General features: G+C 42.2%; 1 protein-coding gene across 3 annotated transcripts in view; it reads right to left on the reverse strand.

Moving 5' to 3' along the window:
- The window catches only part of Sema5a (semaphorin 5A), a 427,200-nt gene that overhangs the window by 12,828 nt on the left and 388,387 nt on the right, over window positions 1-25,985 (reverse strand). For all 3 annotated transcript variants that reach the window (XM_075975776.1, XM_075975775.1, XM_075975777.1), the window contains 5 exons: window positions 11,775-12,000; window positions 7,841-8,059; window positions 3,396-3,566; window positions 1,575-1,730; window positions 244-291 (listed from right to left, as the gene is read on the reverse strand). In XM_075975776.1, the coding sequence (XP_075831891.1) occupies window positions 244-291; window positions 1,575-1,730; window positions 3,396-3,566; window positions 7,841-8,059; window positions 11,775-12,000 (820 nt within the window). The remainder of the gene's footprint in view (window positions 1-243; window positions 292-1,574; window positions 1,731-3,395; window positions 3,567-7,840; window positions 8,060-11,774; window positions 12,001-25,985) is intronic.

The raw sequence follows: 25,985 nt of genomic DNA on the forward strand, positions 1-25,985 counted from the left end.
CGGAATTGCGGATGTCGAAAGCCTGTCTCACACAAAGAGCTGTAGATGGTGGCAGCCTTGTGAGATGCTTATAGGACACATCTGTTTCTAGAAGCATTTAGTTGTGTGTCTGCAGATCATGACCCATATACTCAGAGACTTCCCTGACCAGCCACCCATATCCAACAGCAGAGCATCCTGGGAAAAGAGAGGTTTCAATATGTCCGAGTTCCAGCAAGAGCTCTTCTAAGCAGGAGAACTCACCTCCACACCTTTTCTCTTCCACACTGCTGGATCTTGCCACAGACACTTCTGGAAAAACAGAAAATGCAATCACTATGCACAAATGAGTTGGGAGGCAAGTTCATATCCATGCTTCATTTCAAACACTAATGATTTTGAATTCAATATGAATCTAAGGTTCAAAAGCTTGGCTAATTATCAAAAGCATTGACTGTTTCTTGTTTTAGTAAACCTGAGGAGGATTTGGCTTTGTTACCCTGACTACGAGGGTATGGTATTCAATACCAAAAAAAGGAAAGGCCATGGTCCCTCAGGCTTGAAACAAGAGGAAGTATTGATTTCTGCTATGGCATGCCCCATCCCAGGGAGCCCCAATCACGGTGTCCTGTATTGTTTTTCTGGTGTTGCATCCTTTATGAAATCAAGGCTGAACCATCAGAGCTCAAGGAAAACTCTACTCAGAAGCCAAGGCACTCCCTTCCTGTGCCTCATGTGATACTGTGATCATGTGATACAAACAGGACATGAACGACATGGCAGTCTCCCAGTATGGTGACACTCCAGGTGTTTGGAAATGCCAGACTCTGCCACAGGTATTTTTCATCAGATAACAAAGACTGAAAGTATGTTAAACAGAAAGCAGCATCACTCGTAGGCTGTACGTGGCTGAGGCACCTTCTAAGGGTATACTAAAGCTAACGGTTCTGCATAAAAAGAAACAAATAAACTGTGCTTCCGTAATTTAATCTCATTATTTCTTCCCACCAGTTTGATCTTGGCTTTAGTCTATATTATGCCCCACAGAGGAAGGGAGGTTGTGTTTAGGGCTTTAGACATAAGTAGAAGACCACTGTACAGGGTCATTGCAATAACTAATGGTCCCCTGTGATAACTAAATGTTGATTCCTCATTAAAAAAAAAGGCTGTAGCAAAAGGAACCGTAACCTGTTTTTCAAGGCAATATTAATGACAGGCATCATGTTCCCAAGTATATTGAGAGTTACAGAAAGACAATGACCACTTTCGCTGTGCAGACACATACAAAACATTGCCATAATAAGTATTTATGCTGATATTAAAACAAGCAATCAGTTTGCAGTTTTTGTAGTAAAATCCTCACACTCCATTAGCATCAATAAATTATATAAGACATTGTGTTAAATTCCAGTCTAAATTTGCGGTTACATGTGAATTTATATTCCAGTCACCTTGAAACCACAACAGTAGACAGAATCATTTTCAATTCAGCAAAGGCAGCCTCAAAGAGCAGATAAAAGACTGACCCAATGGGTCATTTCCTCGCTGGATATTGGAATGACTCTGTTCATACTGATAAACATCTCCGCCCTTACCTGGGATGAAATTAGAGTCAAACACGCATGGCCGACTCTCTGTGGTATTTCCGGAACACTGGCTGCCCACAGGAAACAGAAGAATACACTGCCGAGCACGGACCTGGATGCCAGAGGCATCACACACAGTCCAGTGGGACCACTCTGACCAGCTCTCTACAGAGACCAGAAGGGGAGAGGCGAGGTTACCCGATGATAGCAACCAATCACAGTCAAGTCACACTGACTTTGGGCTTCCACACTGTGCTTTTAATGACTCTGTACATAAACAAGATGTGGCCATAACTTTGTGCCAATCCAGTAAATAAATCCACACAAGGTAAATGTGCTAAAAATTTCAGTCAGATATAATGTATTTGAAGGGAGTGTTTTAAGTCCCATATCATTTCAATTCTATGAACAATTTTATTTAATAGTCAGTAAGCCAGTTCTTGAGACAAACATGACATCTGGAGTCAGAAACCATCAGTGCTGACAGCTACAGAGTAAGCTCCCCTACAAAGAGACTCTCAGATTATATCCCGGACATTTCCCCCAGGATCCGTGTTGGCCAGCACCACACGCTAAAATCCCTGGTTTCTGAATGGAAGCTTAAAGCACCTTTCTTCTGCAGCAAAACCACCTCTGCAAAGTCCCCAAAGGCGGCCAGCCAGGAGAGCTCATTTCACCTCAGACCTTCTGAGATGAATGAAGTCAGTTCCCACAGCCTTGGTCAGGACCCAAGGGTGAGCAATGACTGGAGGTGGAGGACTTGTCTTTCAATCCTCCCAGGTGTACAGATATTCAGAAACAAGGATAAGACTCATATATTATGTTAAGGAATGAACTCATTATTTATTTATCAATAAGAAGTATATTTTCATATACACACACACATATCTTTATTATTACTTTTTACAACTCAAAAAAACAACTTGTGCACTGATTCATACAAACGAATTGACATTTCCTCTCAAAGACATAAAAGACTGATTTTTGGAATGATTATGAGAATTTGGTTTTGAGGTCCTCTTAAATATAGGTGGGATTTTCTAGAAAGACCTGTGCATGCACTCTGATAAAGTCTTTCACTGTCAGCGTTAAGTATAGAATGGTAACTCATTTCAGTGTCAGAATGCCTGGTTACCTCTCGGGTAAGGAGCTGTCTGAAACATCCTGCATCAAGCACAGGCCCAGAGCTTCCCCGTTCACAGCCCTGAAAAGACTCACTTCCTAAAGGCTTTGCTCCCTGTTCCTTGCTTTGCTTTGGTCCTCTGAACGCTGACTGGACTTCCTGCCTTATTTCTTTAACTGCACTGCCTTTGAGAACAGCCCTGGCCCCGAGTGAGGTGTCATCTCACAATGTCCACTGTTCCCCCGGAACATTTCTGGCCTTATTCCAAGCATACAATGTGCTTGTGCCGGGATAAGCTGTGAAAGTGTGAAACAGGCCTCAGGTGAGCCTCCCTGCACACCAGGGTGGAGGCTCTACAAGTGTTACTCACTTTCCACTTACTTCTCCCAATCTCTCTCCTCCAGCAAAGTCAGGTGCTACCTGGGAGTCATCAGTGTTACTTAGTAAGGTCAAAGATGATTTGGGGTATATTTCCTCAGTAGGTAGTATAGATGCTATAACATGCATGCACATTCCCATTTGTGATGAAAACAGAGCACAGTATGAAAATGATTTTGCTGTAGAACAAAGTGTCGTTAAATAAATCAGAGGTAACAGTGTAAGACTGACTTGCCAGTGTCTACTGTGACTCACAATCTTTGTCATCGTTCGTAATTCAGAAAGGTGAGTTTGCACTGAAGTTATGCAGTAACCAAGGCCTTACGTACCTGGACAGGTCTGCGTATTGCAGAGCGCCTCCTCCGTGTGCAGTCCCAGGCAGATGTCCCCTCCGTAGGCTGGGGCTGGATTCGTACAAGAGCGGGTTCTCATGTAGTGTCCACCCCCGCAGGTTGCTGAGCATTTAGACCACGATGACCAGCAGGACCACATACCATCCACTGGGGAAGGACACAAAGCACAGCGTGTCTGAAGTCCCCACCAGATCAACATGACACAGCTAGAGATTATGCAACATAGAAGACAACGACATACACGGCAAGAAGCCATGGTGTGGGGCATGTGGGGTTTCCTACTTGGTGGTAGATACAAGCTGAAAGAATCCCCCCATAATCCCAGAACCCATCTAATTTCCAGTTCATTGTTTGGTTCTTCAGAAACTATTTCTCAACATGTGATTTCTATGCACCAGCATGGCACAAACATTCAATCCAGCATGACACACATGTTCAATGCACGTGGTGTGGAACTTCCTCTTCCGGAACCACAAATCACGTGCTATAGTAATTAATATGAGGCCCCCTAGCCAGTTCTCACCTTTGCTGGTTTTACTATCTACCTGGTTTGAAAAGACCTAAAGCTAAAAATCAATAGTTCAGGCAACAGACCTCCCTATAATTCACATTATTCTTGCCATCCATGTTGGTTTCTGCCCAGGGCTTGTATCATATTTAACATATCCTAAGTAAGACTGGTTCATGAGAAGATCAAACACCCTGAAGCTTAGATCCTTATTTCTTCCAAGGAAAGAAAGCAATTAGTTACTGAGAACTATTTTTGTTGAAATGAAATGTATATATTAAATAGCTCAATGGACAAGGAGAAAAAAATCATTGCTCTTGTAACTGTGGTTACTGCTACAGTAAGATAAAGAGAGAATTCAGTTACCCACCATGAAGGAGATAAAGGTGCACGATTAACCCCAGAGTGCCAGTCACACTGTGGGTGGCTATGAGGACAAAGTGGAACATTTATAGCCTGTCAGCTCACGGAAACATGTGTTGCCTGTACCTCTGTATGCTAAATCCTGGACCTCACAGTCTACACAGAGGAGCAGTATGGCCTCTGTCCTCTGAGAAGAAGTCTCTTGTGCTCTCTGTCTCCTTTGCTACCCTGTGGGGCTCCAAGAACACAAAGGTACTGCAGACGGAAAGCTCAGAGTCCTCAGCACACCATAGGTCTCTTTATTTCTCTGAAGGAGACACACCTGCCAGGGTCACGGGTTTGAGACCCTGTGCCCTTCCATCATATTCCTTGTGTTCCTTTTACCTGGGCCTTGTTGTTTACAGAAGAAAGACAAATAAAACTCGCTGAGTTAAATTGGATCAAAAGAACTTACGTTTACTGCTCTCTGTTTTATGAGTGTCTAAGCACAACTCTAAGTCGCTTTCATCTTATTTGAATACACATAGCAACAAAGAACCATCTGTTGTCTCTAGCTTTGCCAGGCAAGGTCTCCAGCCTAGAGTCTTTACTGCCGCATCGAATGTACCAGGAGAAAAAGTCATGATCAGAAACAGTCATGAGCTTCTCAGGGTTGGGATAAATTATGCAGGAGCAAGTTCAAAAGGTGAAGGATAATTATTTTAGTACACACTTCTCTTTATTATTATTTGCTTATGTTAGAGCCACAGACAGAACCAGAGCCTCCAGAATTCGAGATAAGCACCCAATGCTTAGACTAGGAAACTGGTGTGTTCTACTCTCTTACTTTCCGGAGATAGGCTCTCCCAATGAACCAGATCACTTGTCTAGGCTCACTGGTGAGGGAGATCTTGGGATCTGCCTGTTGCTGTTCTCAATGTTGTTGTTACAGGCACACACAGACATGTCCATTGCTGTGGATGCTGAGAATTCAAATGCAAATCCACACTTATACAGCAAGTGCTGTGACCCATTGATCTGTTGTAGTCTGACAACATTTTAAAAAGACAGTGCTTTTTGTATTTGACCTAGTATAGTTAAAAATATCAGGTTATATGGGAAATATGCTCTAAATCAGGTAAAAATTACCCCAAATATGGTTTTCCTTGGCCATATAGCTCAACCTATGCAGTGCAGGGGGGCTTCTTAGCAGCTCCTAGCTGAGTTATAGGTTATCACACTTTTAGGAATTTTACGGGAGGTAGAAGAGAAAGTTGATGCTCATACATTCAACCTTGAATCTGACAGTCCCTTGTGCAAAGACATGAGCAATTCTACAAAGGAATTTTGGCTTTTAAAAGAAAATGAGGACAGAGCTATTTTAAGATATTCAGGTCATGTACACATAGTCCTAGCTCAACAGCAAATCAACAAAAATAAAATTAAAACTTCCCACAGATGATGCTATCAGAGTGTCCTAAAGATGGTCAAGAACTATTTATCCTCAGGGACGAGGACCACATCCAAGCCTCTCTCAGATTCCACATGAGCTACTAATGGACACAAGAAATAAAGTCAGGAGTCTGGAGAAGGCAGGGTGATGGGGGGAACTTGGCATTCGTAACTCATTCCCCTTGGCTCCAGTTCACAGCCCTGATTCAAATCTGGTGCTATCGCCCACGCTGCCTCCAAGCACCCGGGAGAGGAATCTTTCTCCATGGGCTGTGGGAAAGAACAACTCCTTGACCTTTCCCAGCATCTCAGCATCAGTTTGGCTGGGAAAGCTGTGTGGTCTGCAGAGGAATAGCCCGAGGCCAGAGAAATTCAAGCATAGAGGCCTCATGGGAGGAGCACAGCTGTAGGAGCAAAGACATCATTGAAAATCTCTGCTGCAGGTAAATGGAAGGAAATGGGAAAGATCATGTGGAGTGCTGTAACCCAGACCTAGAAAAGCAACACTGCATGTTGTCTCTTGTCTGATGTTCTTAGCTACAAATTGTCAGTTGTGAGTATATAGCCTGGAATGACTATAGAAGCCAGGAAAATCAAAAGGGACCATCATGGGGTGGTGGTGATGGGGAGCAATAGAGAGGGAAATCTAGATACAGGTGATTGAGGGGAGCAGGAAAATGGGGATTTTAACTAGGGACAGGGGAGGGAGATGAATACAGAAAGAAGGTAAATAGTAGTAAGATGTCTGAAACACACACACACACACACACACACACACACACACACACACACACACACACACAACTTTGCTGACAAGTACAATGCACAATAGTGTCTTCTGTGGAAGGAAGACCAATTATCCAGTGCCTTGCTCCCTCATTATCTGACAACCGCCCACAAATATTTCCAGGTGTCACAGGCCATAACTAAGATCACTGTGGTGTGTGAGCCTGATCAGCAATCCTTAACTTCCTGGGGCTTCCACTTGGGAATAAAGCAAAAGTGGTCTACACAGGGACAAGGCTCTAACAGCTTTAAGACTGTGTTGAAGAACCTGAGACTATGAGGCCAGGTGACACATAGGTCTCCTAGTCACCAGAAGAGAAGCCTGTCCTCAAAGGGTTTCATTCATGAGGAGGGCCCTCTATGGAAAACGTGGGACCTGGGAGCCGGCTGGTGTGCCTGGTGTAGCTCTCTGGCAGCTGTGACTATGAACCAGGTAGAGGTCATAGTGGAAGAGTTGCGTATATCTGTGTCCTGAAAGTGACTAACACTTATTTAGGGGACAGCAAACTAGTAACTGGGCTTAGATTGTAAGATCTGAGTATGTGCTGCGCAGTTTTATATCAACTCGACACAAGTGGGAGGCATCTAGGAGGGAGCGTCAAGAAATTGTCTCCATAAAAATTCCGGCTACAGACAAGCCTGTAGGGCATTGCCTTAATTAGTGATTGATAGGGGAGGGCCCAGCCTCTCATGCAGCATCCCTTGGCTGCTGGTCCTGGGTTTTATAAGAAAGCAGGCTGATGAAGCCAGAGGGAGCAAGTCAGGAGGCAGCACTCCTCCACGGCCTCTGCATCTGCTCCTGCTTCCAGCTGTTTGGTTCCTGCCATCACTGCTTTTGATGACAAGCTGTTACATGGAACTGTGAATGAAATACACCTGTTTCTCCTCATGTTATTCTGGTCATGGCATTTCATCATAGCAATACTAACCCTAACAAAGTGCTTCATGTGTGGTTTCTTATCAAATCAAAAGAACATAGACATGATTCATTTTATATTGTGTTTGTCTTTGCACCAGGCAATATGAGAGGAGAGCCTTGCTAGCCCTAAGCTAGCTGTTTGCATGCCTGAACAGAGACTGAGGAAAATTTTAAAGCGGGGGAATGATTTGGGACCAGACATCTAGGATGGTTGAGGAATCTAGGCCTCTTTAGCTGTACCTGTTTCATTCATCCTCTCCAGTGAACACCATCACCCCACACACTTCTTAAGAACACACTTTTCACAGAGGGAGAGAGAGAGAGACAGAGAGAGAAAAACAGAGGCCTCCATTGGCTTTCGGTTCTTAAAGGCACACGGCTTTCCCAGTCTTTTTCACATTGTGATCCACTTACCTGGACAGGGTAAAATGTTGCACTCCTGGAATTCCAGAGACGGGCCAAGGCATGGCATGCCCCCATACTTGGGTTCTGGGTTGTTGCAAACACGCTTCCGGTTCCGAATGCCTCTGCTGCAGTCTCGGCTGCACTGGGACCAGGAAGTCCAGGCTGACCAGGCCCCATTGACAGTATGGGCAGAGTATCTTCCCGCTCGTAGAAAGTCTCCAGAAAGTCCTGCCAAGGAAACTCAAAATGTGATTCTGCAGGAGTTTTTTTTTTTTTCCTGTATAGGCTGTATGCTCTATGTCTAGAATTGCCCTAATAGACCAAACCCTTTCTACACTTCACAAGCCAAAATACTGCTGTAGCTGAATAGCAGCCTCCAGTTCCTAAAGCTCCTTTCCTGCAGGCACTATTTAAACAGGGTGTACATGGCACTCCATCTGAGTGTGCTAACACGCTTGCAGTCAGCAGCAAGTCCACACTGGAAATTCTTCTGTTTTGTAGACATCTCTATAGAACAGCCTCTAAACCCCACCTCACTTTCCTGAGGAGCTCTACTGCAAACTGTCCTCAGGTACCATGGGGTTGGTGCTACAGATAGGACATTCGCCTGGAGAAAGGGACACAGCTTAGACCTGTCTCCTTCCAGCTAACCATTCCGGTGTGAATTCATGCTGTGGAAGTATCAGGGTTAATCCCACTCGAATCACAGGCCATGGAGACAACCCTTTGCTTCAGAGAGCTTGCCCACATCCCATCCCTGAATAAGCTTGCCATGTGTTGTAGAATGCTGTGAGCATGCTTGCTAACAAAATGGAACAGTAGGGAAGGGGGCTGCAGTGGGGATGGCTGAGGGTGGGTGAGCGTTCTAAGAATATATGAATTGTTCTTGAAGACTCCTTGAATGTCGGGCCTGCTCTGAGCATTTTGAACTTATTTAGTCAGACTCTGTCAAAAGTTGTTTGAAGAAGATGCAGCCTGAAGTACACTAGTAATCCCATTCGGTCATCGTCTCAGAAATGGTGAGGCTTTCACCAATGCCTTGCTAGCTTTTTGGTGAAGCAGTAGGCAATTGCTCTCCCAAGCAAGCGAACACCCAACACCCACAGCCATTCCTGAGCAACTTGTTTGGTCAAGTGCAGGCGGGTGATTTTCTGAGAGAAGGCTTTAGGAACAGCTTTCTGAAATCAGCCAGTGTTTTGTAGTTATCAATAAACAAACAACAACGGGCTCTTAAGCCTCCTTTTGTGTGATCAGAAGCACAGGAGTCCAATTTTCAGTTTCCAAGACATCAATAACACGATGCGAGGATGAACATGAGAACTCAAAGCCATCGAAACAGACTGTTTGCATTTCCTTATACCATGGGCAATGCTCACAGTGTTAATAAAATATAGGCTATCATTTTATAAATGTGTTTTTACAAAAATTTATAAATTTTTATAAAATTATTTTTGAAACAAAATTTTTCATGAATAATATATACTATTAATATTTAAAACATTCTAGCTTTGGTTTTATATGTATCAGAATGGAAAGAATAAAAAATTCATGTCTGGGATGGAAAATGAAATCAGTTGTAAAGATACACCATGCTTAAATTTTAATATTTCCCTTTGATGGCACAGTGAACAGATAGATGTCAAGGCTCATGCAGAATAAGGGTGTAAGTAAACTGGCGAAAAGGTCGTCAGACCCAACAAGTGAAATGAAGGAAAGCAATTAAGTGTGAATTGAAGATGAACAATTAATATTTTAGGATATGTGTTTTCAATTTAGACTTTGAAAGATTCATAGAACACAGCTGTATTTAAGACATTATATGAGATATAATCTATCTCGTTGATTTTCTTAAAGAACCAGTTCTTTGCTTCATTGATTCTCTGTATTGTTTCCTTTGTGTCTATTTTATTGATTTCAGCCCTCAATTTGGTTATTTCCTGTCATGTACTCTTTCTGGGTGAGTCTGCTTCATTTTGTTCTAGAGCCTCCAGGTGTGCTGTTAAGTCACCAGTGTGAGCTTTCTCCATTTTCTTTATGTGGGCACTTAGTGCTGTGAACTTTCCTCTTAGAACCGAGTTCATAGTATCTTACAGGTGTGGGTATGTTGTGCAATCATTTTTGTTGAATTCTGGGAAGTTTTTAACTTCTTCCTTTATTTTTTCCTTGACTCAGGGGTGATTCAGTTGAATACTGTTCAGTTTCCATGGGTTTGTAGACTTTCTGCAATTAGTGCCATGGAACTTATGTTATATAGAATATAATGGGGAAAAAATGAAATAATATTTGAAATTCTTTTTTTGTTTTTTTGGGTTTTTTTGAGACAAAGTTTCTCTCTGTAGCATTGGAATTTGTCCTGGAACTCGCTTTGTAGACCAGGCTTGCTTTGAACTCACAGAGACCCACATGTCTCTGCCTCCTACGTACTAAGATTAAAGGCATATGCCACCATTGCCCAGTTGAAATTCATCTCGAATTATCATATTTTATCTTGTAATCTTGATTAAACTAATAAGATCAACCTTTTCAGAATGTGTACTTTTTATCTGGGCCTCCTATTACCCTTCCCTTGGAATTTCTAAGTAAATCTTTTCTTCGAGCAACAGCAGGGTTTTATAAAAGAAGCCAAGGTGACTGCTATCTGCACCTCCCCTTTCAGGTCATGGTTTTAGTTCTACATTGTACATTTATGCTCATAAGACCTTTCATCAGAGCAGACTCCCGTGTAGAAAACAACAGGCTGTGTGTTGTTGAACTGTAGGCATCAGCAGTCTGAGACATGTCAGAGCCTGCAAATACAGACGATGAGGAGGGGTGCTGTGGAAGTGAATAGCGTTCAATAAGAATGGTTACTCTTCATGTCTCCAGGCACGCTCCCTGCTCCCAGAGAAGGCATGGGGACCTGTGGCTTGCGAGCACTGCAGTCCACCCTTTAGAACTGACTGGGACAGGAGAAACCCATCAAGTCCTCTATAAATGCCACTGATCTGACCCTCCCTGCATCTGCACATCAGTCTCTGAACAGCAGCACTCATGGGAGAATCAAGAAAGATCCCAATCACGGAGTGCTGAGAGAGGCTCGTGAGTATTCCGACATAGATGTGACTGTCTTTCTCATGAAGCCATCCCCTGGGCACTTGTCTGTGAGGGCCTCTTGTCTTTTGAGAACTAGAATAAATTTTGTGCAGTTATATAAAAGTGTTTTTTAAAAAACAAAGAAGAAAACAAATAATGTAATTTGGAGAAAAAACTCAACCATTTCTGCAGGAAGTCCAGGGAAACATCCTGCAGGAAGTCTGGGGAAACATCCTGCAGGAAGTCCGGGGAAACATCCTGCAGGAAGTCCAGGAACAGACCTGCCAGAAGTGCCACCATGGGCAGTGTCCAAGCCAGGCAGAGTGCAGGGCTGGCCTGGCCTGGCTCTCCACAGCCACATTCAAAGCATTCACAAAACCACGGAGGCAAAGCAGTGTTAGCAGAGATGGATCCAACGTGCTATTTAACAGAAAAGCCACTGCATGGTATGAATAAACAAATGTGCTTCTACCGTCTTTGTCTACTTTAGTCTCCACCCCCACCCACCCCACCCCACCCTGTACCCACAAGACAGGGTTTCTCAGTGTAACAGCCTTGGCTATCCTGGAACTCACTCTGTAGACCAGGCTGGCCTTGAACTCTTGAAGATCTGACTCCTGAGTGCTGGAATTAAAGGCCCGTGCTACCATTGCCTGTCTACTTTAGGGTTTTCGAAAGGGGAAAGTCTACTTCTCAGCTATTATTTTTCTGACAGCTACTTTTTTCATCATATTCTCCAATATTAAATAAATCTCACAAAAACTATTTTGGATCAACCATAGTCACAACATTATTTGAACACAGGCTCCCTCTAGTTTTTCCATTTCAAAGGCTTTCCATGCAGTTGCCAGTCCCCACAGGAGCCCCTTACCATCTGTGGAGCAGCCGCTGGTACCATCGCTGGAACAGTACCGCATTTCAATCCTCTGCCTCCCCACTTCCAGCAGGTTGGGATCCGGCAGGCGGGCTTTACAAGTGTATCGGAAGCGCTGCTCATAGTGACCACCATTGTCCGAGATGTTGACAGGTGTCCAGGGCGTCCACGGCGTGGTCTTCTTCAGCTCTGGGCATGCGTTAGTGTTACAGGGCTGGTACTCCTGGAGGAGAGGAAGCAAGCATGTCCAGTCAGCTCAGGGGTGGGGGGGGGGAGGGGACTCCTTTCAGGCTGTGCCATGGTCTTCTGTGGGGCCTAAGACACTCAAAGCTGCTTCACAAAATCAAAACCATATTTATGTTAAACTGTCCGTTAACAGACACTTAGCTTCCAAGTCACTTTCCAAAGAAACCCATGGTTTCTCCTGTATAAACAACGAAATTGAGAAAAATCAATAAAATCGCATGTGTAAACATGGTAAACACCTAAAATGACATCTTCCCTCTTCTTAATAAGTTCCTCACAATGCTGCTTATCTCGGGGTTAGTTTAGCTATTTTATAAAAACCTTAGAATATGCTCCTTAGACCCCAGATGATTTAGTGTGAGATTAATGAATACTAGCAGCCTTGGGAGAAGCTCCACAGCATTGGAGTAGGGGGGAGTCCTTGCAGCACAGGGAGGATGTGCAGCCTGTAGGATTCCCCCTTTTATTCCCCCATGACACTTCTCAATTTCTCCTCCATTCTCCCTTGCCCACATGTAACCACAGGGCGGAGGGTTTGGAGCTCAGGAGAGAGGAGATTTGAAGACATCTATAAAGTGAGACACACTGTCTGGGTGGGGTGTAAAAAGGACACAGGTGATAGAAATGTGCCTGGTACTTGGCCGTAAATACTAAGGGTATTGAATGAGGGGTAAATAGTTGACCCTTGAGACAGCTCTGTGCCGCAGTTCCTCCAACTGCCAGTAAAGGTTGTTTCACTAGGGGAAAACTAACAGTGTAATGCACCAACTTCTGACCACTCTGTAAAATTTTAAATCAGTGTTAAATATAAAGCAAGAGCTGAGCTGTTTTCAGGACACAGCAGCAGCATTGCACGCATGAAGTCACAGTGGCTGTGGCTGAGCACACAAGACCTGTATAAGATCAAGCCAGCCAGAGTCCCAGCATGGATGACGGAGAGGCTAATGAAATCCCACTCCTGAGCAACTATTGGCAGTTGATGGCTGCTGGGAGGACTCAGGCTAATTCAGGGATGTGGCCCATGAGAAGCTACCCACGTTCCTGCAGATGGTCCTATACCTACAGTTATGGAGCAAAGTCCACACTAAGTGAACACAGTAGGCTTTCTAAAGAAAGGAGTGCATGAAGCTTGGAGGAAAATGTGGGGAGAAAGGGGAAGATTGGAAGGAGAGGAAATTTGGGGGACATTAGATAAAGACGTGGACTCATGTACGTGAGTCTCACAGAGAAACCAATAGAGAAGCAAGCTTCGCTGTGCTTGATGTGCTGCAATTCTGTGCTAGGCTTTCCTTTCCTTTCTGCTTTTTATTTCTTGTTGGGAAAGCCATCATTTCCCTTAGATGGCTTCCTTTTTGTTGGAATAAATCCCATAGTCGCATTCTTAAGTAAGGATGCCTTCAAGACAAAGAGCGCACTCTTTGTTACCCTCATAAAACATCTCCATGTCTTTTCTCTCTTTTCTCTCCCCATCTCCCCTAACCCCCATCCCACCCCACCCCCAAGATCCCAATTTTCTCCCTGGCAATTTTGTCTACTTCCCTTAGCCAAGAGGATAACTACATGTTTTTCCTTGGGTTCACCTTCTTACTTAGCTTCTTTAGGTTCACCTATTGTAGACTCTGTGACCCCTATTTATGGCTAGAAACCAATTATGAGTGAGTACATCGCCCCCCCAAAGAGAAAATGAACTGAAAATATTATGATGTCAACCAGCATTTTATTTATTAAGCTTTTTCAAGGAAACATAGTAAATTGTTAAGAAACTTTTAACCCTACTGAAAATATCGATACATTAAAGATTTGGATCTCTCAGATATGAGAAGGGTCTTGTGGCTCACAGCTTTGCTTACACTCTCTTGTGTGTACAGGTACAAGCTTATGTGTGTGGAACCCGAAAGTCAATTTTGAGAATCATTGTTCAGGATACCTTTGCTTTTTTGAGACAGTGTCTCTCTCAATGGCCTGAGGATCAAAATAGCCTAAATTAGCTGAAATTTGGGCTTCTGATAGCTTTGAATTTTGAATTTTGACTGGTAATATATCATAGCTGCATGCTGTGGGAGAAATAGTTTCTCATCAAATGAAGTGTCTATCCCTTGGACAAGACCATACCCCAGACTTTTGAAAAAAAATTATTTGACTACTAAAAGTATTTGAGACACTCACATAAATGGGTTCTATGAGGTTCACTGTGTACCCACGATTTCTTTATGTGGACATGAGGGTTACCATTTCTACAGTAACTCATTAAACTTCAGTTTTATTTACTGCCTCAAAAAAAAAAAAAAGAAAGAAAATATAATGAGTCTCAGTAGGGAATAAATCCACATTGTATACCATGATGGCATTCAATGCATAGACAAATTATGTGGAAATATTTTATCTTAAAATTACATAATAATATTTGTATATTTAGTATGGGATCTTGTTTACTTTCTTTTCTCCAACAGCTTCTGTCTCATCCCCTTTCAAAATGCCTCAACTCGTCCCTAGTGATGATCTCATTTTCTTTCGCTATTATTATTGCTGGCATACATTAAATAGGAAATAAAATATTATTCAAATTAAAAAAAACATCTCCATGTGTCAAACTATATGTAAACAATCTACATATTGGTAGAGATTTTAGGTCGAGAATAAATTTTTTTCAGAGAGGAACACTTCCTGTGCTCTTATTTCCCACTGACACAGTTGAGAAGTGCCACATTAGCTGATCAGCTACCTGTTTTGGGCTATTTTTGAAACTCTATTAAATAATAAATTAATTTTTTCTTGTTTTAGAAATTTCATTGATGGCTTTGTTATGAGGTCTCTGTCCCCACCTTTTTTCTTGTCAGAATTTCTATCCTATGGATATGATCTCCTAGGTTAAACTTTGACTATCTCATCTACTATGTCTTATTTTTTATTTCATCTCCCTTCTACATTTTAGGGAATTTTTGATTCATTCCTTTCTGCATTGTTTCCATAAATACGTTGGGCACACAGAGCCAACTTTTTTTATCAGCCTACAAATTCCTGAATACAATTTCTAAATGCCAGCCAATTGTCAAGTGGGAAGCAGGGCCCTCTAACCTCAAAGTCTGGGTTGGGGGCTATGTTAACTCTTTTCTGGATATGTCCATCTCTGTCAGTCTAGATTCATTTAGATTTTCACTGAAAACAGTGAAACCTGGTTCTTATTTTTTTGTATGTTTCTGGATCAAGGATTGGAAAACCAATCTCCCCAATATAGAATTAGTGAGTTTCTAGAAATGGTCACCTTTGTGTGCCGGTGACAATAGCTTAACCTGAAAGGCTAATCTACTCGCATCTCACCATTGTTCTAATTATCCTAAGCAGTCTTATCACTTTCTTCCTTTTCTGCAATGAGAAATACTCAGGACATATGCTTGTAATACAAGAGGAATTTAACACAGACTGTGTAAAGCCATTATATGTGTTTCTCTGACTTAATACCCACAACCATTCCTATCAGTTCACACTAACCTCACTCCTACAAAACTAGAAAAATAGATGCCTTCATTTTTCTCTGGGGATAGTAAAATTTTGGATGCTTCCTCCTACATGAAAAAAATAGCTCCCTCAAATTCTATAAACCCACCTGGGTGAGGAGGTGAGGCAGCAGAGGCCTGCTTTCTCTTGTACTTGGCATAGAGGCTATCGGATAGATGAGGCATAAGCTCCTATCTTAACCCTTCCATGTCCATTGTGTATGGTACCACAAGAATCATACAATACTATTGTCTGATACCCTATGTCAGCTTGGATGAGCAAGTGTGCAGGGATGCCTTGATAACATATGCTCAAAAAAGCGTCTGAGGGGTTGACTTGTGAACTGTGTAGTTCCTACACACCAATAGCTTCAACACTGATTATAGAATAATTATGGCTTTATACCCACAAGACTACTTCAAATCCATAGCTTTGCATCTGAAGATATCCAACCTTTGAAATCTGTGGCTGGTACTTGGCATTGGAAAGTGGGCTCCAGAGTCCGGGTTGGCATATGACACACATACCTAGCAGTGAGTTTAGGTGCTCAATTTGGGTTCATTGTATCTAAGTCTCTAACAAGGCATCTGTCTCTATGTTTGTATCTCCTCAAGAGTTTAACATGTAACTCAAAACTCAGCTCACCCATCTCTGAGGCTGGATCATGCTTGCATTTTCTGTGAATTATCTAATTATGAAAGCTTAGGAAACAGCGAGACCAATCTGTTTTCCCTTAATTCTCCAAGTTAGCCACTAATTCAATTCAGTTGTGGTCTCTTAGATGGCTTAACTGAATCTGTTTTCTACAGTTTACTGCGACAAACACTACCCAAATTTAAAGGAATTGTGAATGACTAGCACAATATTGAACAACAGAGAAATGCTGACTGCCTAAAAAAACTATTTTAAGGAGTTAGTAACTATTATTTGACACACACCAGTCTTACTATTCTGGTAGAAATTAATAGATAAGAATAATGACTAAGGCAATTTTAAGAAATTCCTCCGAATGTGCTCCCATGGATTCTCTATCTCAGTCATCAAGGGTAAAACCATCTATTTAACATTTTAATCCAGAAATCTGTGAGACACTCGGCTGCGCCCCTGCTCCCTTTTCTGCTAGGGCCTGTGAGTGCAGCCTCCTGTGTCCATTCGCTGCCCCCTTCTCTCTTCTCTTTCAGTAGAAGATGGCCATCACTCATCACTTCCAGCTCGTGTTAGAGAAACAAGGCATGTGTTTTGCTATTCCTTAATTGCCTGTCTAAATTCTGCCTTTATTAATACACTACAAGTTTTCAGGGAGAAAAAGAACTTTTTCCTCTTTATCTTGCATCACCAGTTTTGAACACTGTTACAGAATTTGCTTGGCGAATAGCTAAATCACACTGAACATGGTTCGGATAAGCCTATTCAAGATGAGTTCGAATAAATTTGGGGAGCCAATTCAGATGGTTATGTGGAGCCTCCTGTTTTGCTGTTTATTTTTCCTTTGAAAAATCTAAACCAGTTTACAGATGAAAAGGAAAGTAGAGAGATGGAGATGATCCAAGAAGAATTTTCACGCCATATGCTCAGCACAATGTGGGGGAAGCATCCTTACAGCCATCCCATCAATCGCTGCATATACAAACCAATTCATGCGCGTTCAGAATACTTGTGGTTTCTGGTGCATTTATCAAGTTCTCTTTCAATAACTTAACATGGCATGCAGAGACAGAGCTAGCCTCCATAAAGGAAAAGGACACTCAATCGTGTTAACAAAGTGACCACGCGTGGGAGCTTATGCAGGCCAATAGACCTGAGACCACAAAGAAAAGATTAAAAGGAAGCACTGAGAATTAGTTTAGTGGTACCTAGGATGCTGGGCAAACAGGGAAAGTCATTGATTTGGACTAACATGATCGCAGAGTGGCCTGCTCACCACCAAGATACAGCAATGGAAATTAACTCTTTTGTCAAAACCGCCCAAAGTAATATGAAGCAGCAATGTTTGAGATGCCAGCCATCAGTCAGTGAGAGGATGAAGACTGCCTGTTGGTGGTAAATGGGAGGACCCTCAGGAGGACGGAACAGCCCTGCAGATGTTCCTAGCTAGGGGCCCAGGGAATGGAAAAGAGTCTCGGGTTCAGACCTGGAAAGAAGTGGAAGAGATAGAGATGGGATCTGGGGATGCCAACGTGGCTGCAGTCAGAAAGGGGAGACATGCACAGGAAAACAAAGCCAAACAAAGCAACAACAAAAACAACAAGCAAAACCAACTAACCCACCAAGTCAAAAAGTAGGGAGATACAGACAGCTCCTCCCTCCAGCCATTTCACACCGGTGAAGATGAGCAAACAGCCGCTAAGAGCGCTGGCAGAGGTGAAGAAGACCTAGGAAATCACACAGCAGAAGGAAGGGCCTAGCCAAAAATATCAAGCAAGCTTTTATCCCTGTATAATCCTCCTGATGTCATTAGGCAGTAGGACCTCCTCTTATGTCCTGCCAGCTGAGGGCTCAGGCATGCTGGTCTCCCAGTACCTAGATGGCTTTACACGCCAAGTCTTGGTTTTAGACAACGGCTCCACACACCGAAGTGCATGGCTTTATGTGAGGCTCAGAACATGAAAGAACATCTAAACGGTCAACTCTGACGCTAAACCCAGTGCCCACTAGTAGCAAACACTGGCAATGTAAAGGCTGCTCCTGCATTCTTGCTACACTGCTACTTGCCAGAGAAGCCCAATGGAAGACAAAGACAATGTGAAAATTGTATTGGGGTGAAAGTGAATGATTTTATGCCGGAAAACACCCACACTTCCCTGCTGCTCACAGCAGCGACATTTCCTTAGAGTCCCTCTGGGTAGCACCATTCTTTATGACGACTCATAGGATGAATAATTCAAAATTAACACATGAAGTGTTAGTCTCATGATGGCATTTTTGAAAAAAGTGTGAATTAGCAATTTCTCCAACCTTCCCACCCCTACACACTCCCATTTGCATCTTCCTCGAGTTCCAATTCCACCCTTATTTCCACAGCAAATTTATAGTCAACGGCATACTAAACAGGGGGAACAGAAGATACTTGCTTTCAAATGAGGAAGGAGAAAAGAACACCCTCTCTGATTTCTCTCATTCAGTTTTGTGGTTGACATCTTAGGTAGAGCAGTAAGACAAGAAAAAGGAATAAAAGAGGAAACAACGAAGGAGGGGTGGTGATGAAATTATCTTACAGTTAGAAGGCTCTAAGGATTCCACCAGAAAACTCTTAGATGTAATAAAATATTTTTGTAAAGTTGCAAGACAACATACAGCACACACCACACTAGCCCTCCTAGGTCTTTATTGTATCACCCACCTGTAATGATGTCTCAGGGGACTGTGAGTTTCCATGTCACAGCCCAGGAGTAGTGAGTTTCACAGTTATTTAAGAGGGGGCTGAATGGAGCTTCACACTTCAGCTACTTCCATGGTAAAACTTGGGAGTGATGGGCATTACAGTGGCCCAAAAGAGGGAGTGAGCAAGCCTAGTCCCTCAGCATGCCATCCACTTTCTACCAGGAGTCTGGATTCTTCCAGATGTAGACTAGCAAATAAGAACATAAAAAGGATGTAGGGTCTGCGTGTGCATGTGTGTGTACATCTGTGTGCAGTAGAATATATACGTATTCACATAACAGCAAGCTGCTCTTCCTTCGCCCACAATGCTTTAGACATTCTGTTCTGTAGTACTGTTGCAGACAGACTAAGAGAATAAGCAAATCAACGGTCTTCTGGAATTCTTCTTTATTGCTCAGGGTGTGATTTGTGGGTGCCTTTGCCTCTGCACACTTACATCTCAAGTGAGAAGATCTATCTACTTTATTCGCTCACTAAAATGCCTTTAAATTCTTCATTTCTAGGAGTGAAAGTCAAAGATGCAGACGTTTATTTTTCTTCTGGCAAATGTCTTGCAATGAGATGAGAAAGTCCCTTTGGGTAAAAGGAACACCTACCCTTGAGGGAAGTCATTGGTGACCTTGAGCTCGGATGCCCTTCTTGTCTTTGAATGACTATGTTCTTTCCAAGAAAATATTTACTATGTTACATCCACTTGAGAGCCGGCACAAAATTTAATTTTTCTTATGTGGCGTTTTGAGGGCTTTTGAATGATAAGAGATGAGGCGAGGCTGTGTTGATAAGATGAGGCTTTGGCAGGATTCTCGAGGATCTTGTTTTTCAAAGAATATATGGGAACCATCATCTCTGAATGTTATAAGGAAATAAACACGCCTGGATCAAAACAAAAACTATGTAGTTTCTTGCCAGAAAATGCGGTTATATTTTGTTTGTTTCTGACAAATAAAGCTTGTGTGAGGATCAGAGTGTGGATCTAAGCCACTAGTTAGCCATAGAGACCAGGGAGTGGTGGCACACACCTTTAATCCCAGCACTCAGAAGGCAGATGGCTGGATTTCTCTGAGTTCCAGGAAACCTTGGGTTACACAAGATTGATCCATTCTAAAAGAGAAACAGAGCCAGGCACCAGTGGCTCACACCTCTAATCCCAGTACTTGGGAGTCACGTGCTTTTTATCCCAACGAGATAGGAAGGGATATGGCTGGGCAGAAAGACCAAGAGACTCTGGCTTATACCAAGATATGTGGGATTCTTAAAAAGAAATAACAGAGATGGCACGGCGGCTATTTGTTCTCAGAGATGCCTCTCAGGGTCAAATCAGGACCATAATTGCAGCAAGTCAGCTAAGAGCCACCAGACATGATGTCACACTAAGATAAACAAGTTATGAGAAATGTACATAGATCTAATCTACATGGAAAGTAGAAAAAGACAAGATCTCTTGAGTAAATAGGAAGCATGGGGACCTTGGGAGAGGGTTCAAGTGGAGGGAAAAAGGTAGGGAGGGGATCAGAGAAAAATATAGAGCTTAACAAAAATAATAAAAAAAGATAAGTTCTCTAAGGGGCCAGTGATGCTGTTGTGGGGCTGGTTCCACTGTTGGTTTCATTGGCTCAAACAAAAATTGGGAGTATGGCCCTTTAGAATGAGGCTGACAGAAGTTAGTGCCTTCTACTAAATGTATCTACAATTCAATAATTGAGAATTTGAGCCATTTCTTCCTAAAATTCTTGGTCTATCAGCTCCACACTCTGATGAGAAAAACCATCTGAAAATCTCCTCCTCCTTCACGACTTCCCAGTGAGTGCTGGGCGCTTCAGTCTTTCCAGAAGGAAGGTTGGTCAGTCTTTCCTCTGAAATTTTGTTCACTCCCAAGTTTACCTGCGCCAAGCAGGAGAGCCTAGCAGCTTCCGTCTGTCTGGTGCTCTATTCCACTATAACTTCAATAGTCCCTCAGCTGTCTCTCTTGTAAAACAGGAGTGAAACATCCTAAGAAGAACAACATAGTTGGGATGCATAGTTGTCAAGTACAACAATGAGTGTATGCCAAACAGCAGACTGCCTGGTGTATATGATGTCTTAGTTTTGACGGAAGTAAACACATCACACATTGTATGGAACTATCGGGTGTTCTCCAGACATGGTGACGAGAGAAGCGGCTATCTTCAGGAACTGTAGGTTGTCACAGTAACACAGGATTCCCACAAGGGGTCCATATAGCAGACTGTATTTATCTAGCTGGGAAAGCAAGCTTAAATTTAAGTTTCACCTATGGTCCTCTGAGAATCATTGCACTCTATCTGTGATGGGATCATGGAGTAGAAATTGATTGTCTTCTAAATTGACTCTCATCTGGGTTTGCATAAAGCTGTCTTCTTACAGGGCCATAATTCAAATAAGATTTCCCATGCTAAGAGAGAGCAATAGGAATATTTATTCTGAAAGCTTCACATCATGAGTGAGGCATCTTGGGTATACACAGCTAAGGTCAAGTCCTTGTTTCATTTCATTTCATTTCACTGTTGGAAGACATTTAGAGCTTTTGTTTGATGCTCTATGATAGATTAAATTATTTGGGAAACTGAGAACATACTTTAAAAATCAACATATTTCTTCACTTAAAAATCCCATGGAATTGCATTTATTTTTGTCCTTTTGGAAGCTTTGCTATGGGAAATTATGTTCATTTTAAATAAGAATATTTAAATGATTTCATTTTTATAAATGACAGTGATAAATTAGAATTCTATTGCTTTGGCAGTGTTTCCTGTCAGGACTTACAGATAATGATCTAAATACATAGCCTTAAACTTTCATATTTTTCAAACTAAAAGCCCAAGTAATATTGTCCAAGTGGTACTTTCTGCAACAACACTCAAGAAAATAAAAGCCCATGCTTTTCAGGAATTGGTCCATCATACATCTCTCTTTCATCATTTATGGGAAATGATGAAGACACTTTGAAGAGTGGCCCCTATTCCTTGCCTGCACAAAGCAGTAGAGTTCTCCCTGAAAGCAGGAGAAGGGGTTCCACCCCTTCCCTTGTTCATTGCTGCAAGGGGATAAGGTTAGGGTTAGGGTTAGGGCAAGGCTGAAGAGCTCTCCCTGGTGGTGAGGACAAGGGAGAGCTGGCTGGCTCACCAACTACCCAGGTTTAGAATCAGGGTTATGAGTTGGTCCACCCCACCATTCACTCCATCTGTGATCTGCTGGAGCAAATAAGGGGCCGGTCCTTCAGAACCAAAGCAGCAATATTTCCACTATACAGAGCAACAACAGGATATCCAAGAAGAGTCCCAGTGAGGACCCAGCACTGATAGTGTAGCAACCAGAAGCCTCGAACCAGACCGATGACTCTTTGCAATGAACATTTGCAAATAAAGATGTATAGACTAAAGGATTTACTGCATGACTCACTGTGTCCTACTACAGTTTCCATGATGAGACTGATTTTTTTCTTTTCTTTATTTTCTCTTAAACTTTATTCTATTTTATTTGGGTGGGGGGTTGTTGCATGTTGATACGAAGGGTTGGGAAAATGAATGGGATGGAGATGCATGATGTGAAAGACACAAAGAATAAAAAGAAAGTTTTATATATTATGTTTCATTGTTGCTATATAATATTATGTTATATATACTATGTTTAGATGATATATGTATATATAATATATAAGATATTATAGATAATATATATAATTTATTTGTATATATAAATATTCTGGGAACATGTGTGAGTGTGATTGTACACATGCTAGTCAAGATGGAGGAAGCATTTGATATTGTAGTAATGAAAACTCCAGAGAATCCCCTGCAGTACTTCTCCAAGGAGTCTGTACTTAGCAGGCAGACCTGTTTTCATGTTAAAGCGCCACAGTCTTTTTCAATCCCAACAGCCAAGGTGGGCTACAGTCAACATTTTATTTGCCTTGGGTGTTAGTTCTGCCTAAACATTGCCATGATTGATGCTAACAACAACAACAACAAAAAATAAACTTTCAAGTCTCCATCTCAGAAAACAGGTTTCTTTAATTGAAGTAGTAAGCTATCAAAAGAGTTGAGGAAAATGATTAATTTTATCCTATAAGGATAAAAGCATTAGGGATCTGATTTCTATAAAACTCAGGCTGTGGGGAATGTCTGAAGTGTGAGAGCGGCCCATCCTGATTACACAGTCACCACAGAGAGCCATGGTTAATTCCAAGACCACTGTCCTGCACGGGGCTCCCTCTCCACATCATGTCTTGGCTATTCTCTGTGAGATTAGAGAAAATTATGGTCTGCCAGCAAGAGATTTTTTTTTTGATACCAAGTAGTCTGACTACAGGAAGGGAGAACATCATAACAGAACAACCTGAGCATTTTTGATGTGGTTGTTTCTAAGATGTGCAATCCTTTCTCTCCACCTTAGGACTTTGTGCCTATGTTGGGGTTGAACTTATTCTTTCCAGCTGTTCTTTCAGAGCCACAAGTTCCACTCTGCAGACTGAATGGATTTTAAAATTAACACTCATCATAGCATATAATGTACAGCCTTTGTTCTTGTCATTAATCCTCAGACAACAAGGTGCAAGTGTTTATGGAGCATTTACAATGGATGAGGTACTGTAATCAACCTAGAGACTTTAAAGCATACAGGAAGATATGCACAAGTTATTCGCAGACACTATGCTATTTCATTTCAAAGATGCAGGCATCTTTGGATTTTGGTATCCAAGGGGTGGGTGTCCTTGAACCAAGAGGGAACACTTACTGATGATACTATTGATGCATTAAATTGTTATTTCTTTTTGTTGCAGCAGATTCTTTGCAACTGTTTTGAATTTACTTTCATTTGTTTTCATTTGTCCTGCAGCATTTCTGCCACCCTCTGTGGTTCTCTCTCCATGCCTACCCGTGTGGTACTTTACTGTATTAGTCACCTCTCTGCTGCTGTGACAGAATACTGTGACCCAAAGTAACTTAGAGGTGCAATGGGTTTAATCTGAGCTTGAAATTCCAGAGGAGACAAAGTCCTCCATGGCAGGAAAGACTTGAGAGCCAGAGTGTGAGTCCAGTGGGCATTGAGGGAAACAGAGAGATCACAGTTCATCCCTACACAAGAAGCAGAGAGAGACAGAGAAGAGAAAGTGAGGCAGGGCTGCAAAACCTTAAAGCTAGACCTTGGTAATGCTTTTTCCAGCAAAGTTTTGTCTCCGAGAAGTTCGACGACCTCCCCAAAAGGCACTACCACCTAGGGTCAAGGTTCAAATACAAGAGCCTATGGGGAACACTTTGCATTCAAACCTGCACACAAGGAAAGAGATGCTTGATTCTATTGATGCAATATTCAGAAGGAAAGTCAGGTAGGCAGACGTGAGGGCTCCCCAGTCTTTGCCCTGTTGTGTGAGTCAACGAGATCCCTGCAGTCACCTGCTTTCTTCACGGAACTGATGCCAGCTGCCATATTTGCTGCAGCTGCTTTCCCACGGAGGAAGCATCTCACTTAAGATGCTCAGGATGCTTCGCTCGAATTTCTACACTAAGCATTTCCAGACGTTAAAACCCTTTACATATGTGATGATATAGAGCAGCTTATTGATCCTGACATTTCCTGTAGGATAATTGTTCAAATTAATGTTTAGATGCTATTCTACACAATGGATTTTTTTGTTAAAGCATGACTTGGAAATCTTTCTATCCTGCATTTTTAACATATAAAGTAGTGGTTAAATAATTAAGGAAATTCCTTCCAAATCCATATTTTAGTCACAGATAACTATCATAATGCTTACAGTAAATATGTTCTGATTTTTCAGCTGTATAAGACTTTCTTATCTTTGTTCTACACACACACACACACACACACACACACACTCTGTCTCTCTCTTACACACACACACAGTTTCGTATATTAATGCATAAAGTCTGTAAAGCTGGTAGATGACTCATTTAATACTATCTACATCTGGTAATATGGGTAGAACTCTCCTGTTCTAGAATGTGTTTTTAAAAAGGTAGGTGTATGATTTACTTCTAAGTCGTCCTTTCGGCCTATGGAAAAGGTCCCAGTTGAAATTCATAGTGTTCTGATTATGGATAACATTTTGATCTATTCTCTCTTCTAGAAAAACACTGTGAAATTTAAGCAAACTGGTTTGTTTGTTTCAATGCTGTCCATTCAGACAAAATTTTCACAGGATGGTGAAGAAAAAAAAATATATGCTGTCCCAAAATATGGTCTAAGTGCCTCTAAATTTTCTTAATGTTTCTCACAAATATTCACGTCTAATTTTTTTTTTAAAAAAACCTTCTTAGCTAGTGTGACTAGAGGTAAAAGCAGATCCTTGCTGTCCCGCAGTAGACGGTTTTGTTATCTTAGAATGTTTCTCAGGGCTAGAGATGCAAGCACTTCTTTGTTTTTGCTGTTCTGCAGTAAAACTGTTTTGCACTTGGTTGCAGAACAAAGTGTTTTAATCCATGTCCAACTGCAACATTAAAAATGTTAGCAGAGAGACATGTTAGGTTTGTTCAGGGGGAAAGAAAACCTATCAGCACCCACAGGGATACTAGCAGTGGAAAGTCTAAATGCACACAGAGTGGGGGGGAGGGAGAGAGAGAGAGAGATGCATAATGCATGGATTGGCTCAGTACATGGCAGGCATTGGTGTCAGTATTTATACATCTCTGTGGCTTCACATTAACAGTGGAGTATAACACAAGATATTTCAAAGCGTTTGCTCAACTGTGTCCCAGTCTTTCCTGTACTCTTGTTCAGTGCACTCACTGGGGTTGGGACCAATTGGAGTCCTGGCCTTAGCTGCTCCTCCCTGCTAGAGTCTTCCGATTGAAGTTACTAACAGCTGTGCTTTGAGGATCAGATGATGGGGTTTTCACCTCTTGGCCCACTTGGCTGTTGGGTATTTAAGCCATGGTGCTATGAAATAAAGGGCTTTGTAACAGTGATTAGACTTCGTGTGTCTGTCTGTCTGTGTGTGTTTGTGTATTTCAACCTCCAGCCCCTTGCCCTAAGCTCGTGAACTGTATTGTAGCGCCTTGAGTGCTGCACACTGGTACTACCATCAAGAGCTATAGGAAATGCTGCGAC

Source organism: Microtus pennsylvanicus, chromosome 6 (genome assembly GCF_037038515.1).
Source record: "Microtus pennsylvanicus isolate mMicPen1 chromosome 6, mMicPen1.hap1, whole genome shotgun sequence".
In the NCBI taxonomy this organism is placed as follows: Eukaryota; Metazoa; Chordata; class Mammalia; order Rodentia; family Cricetidae; genus Microtus; species Microtus pennsylvanicus.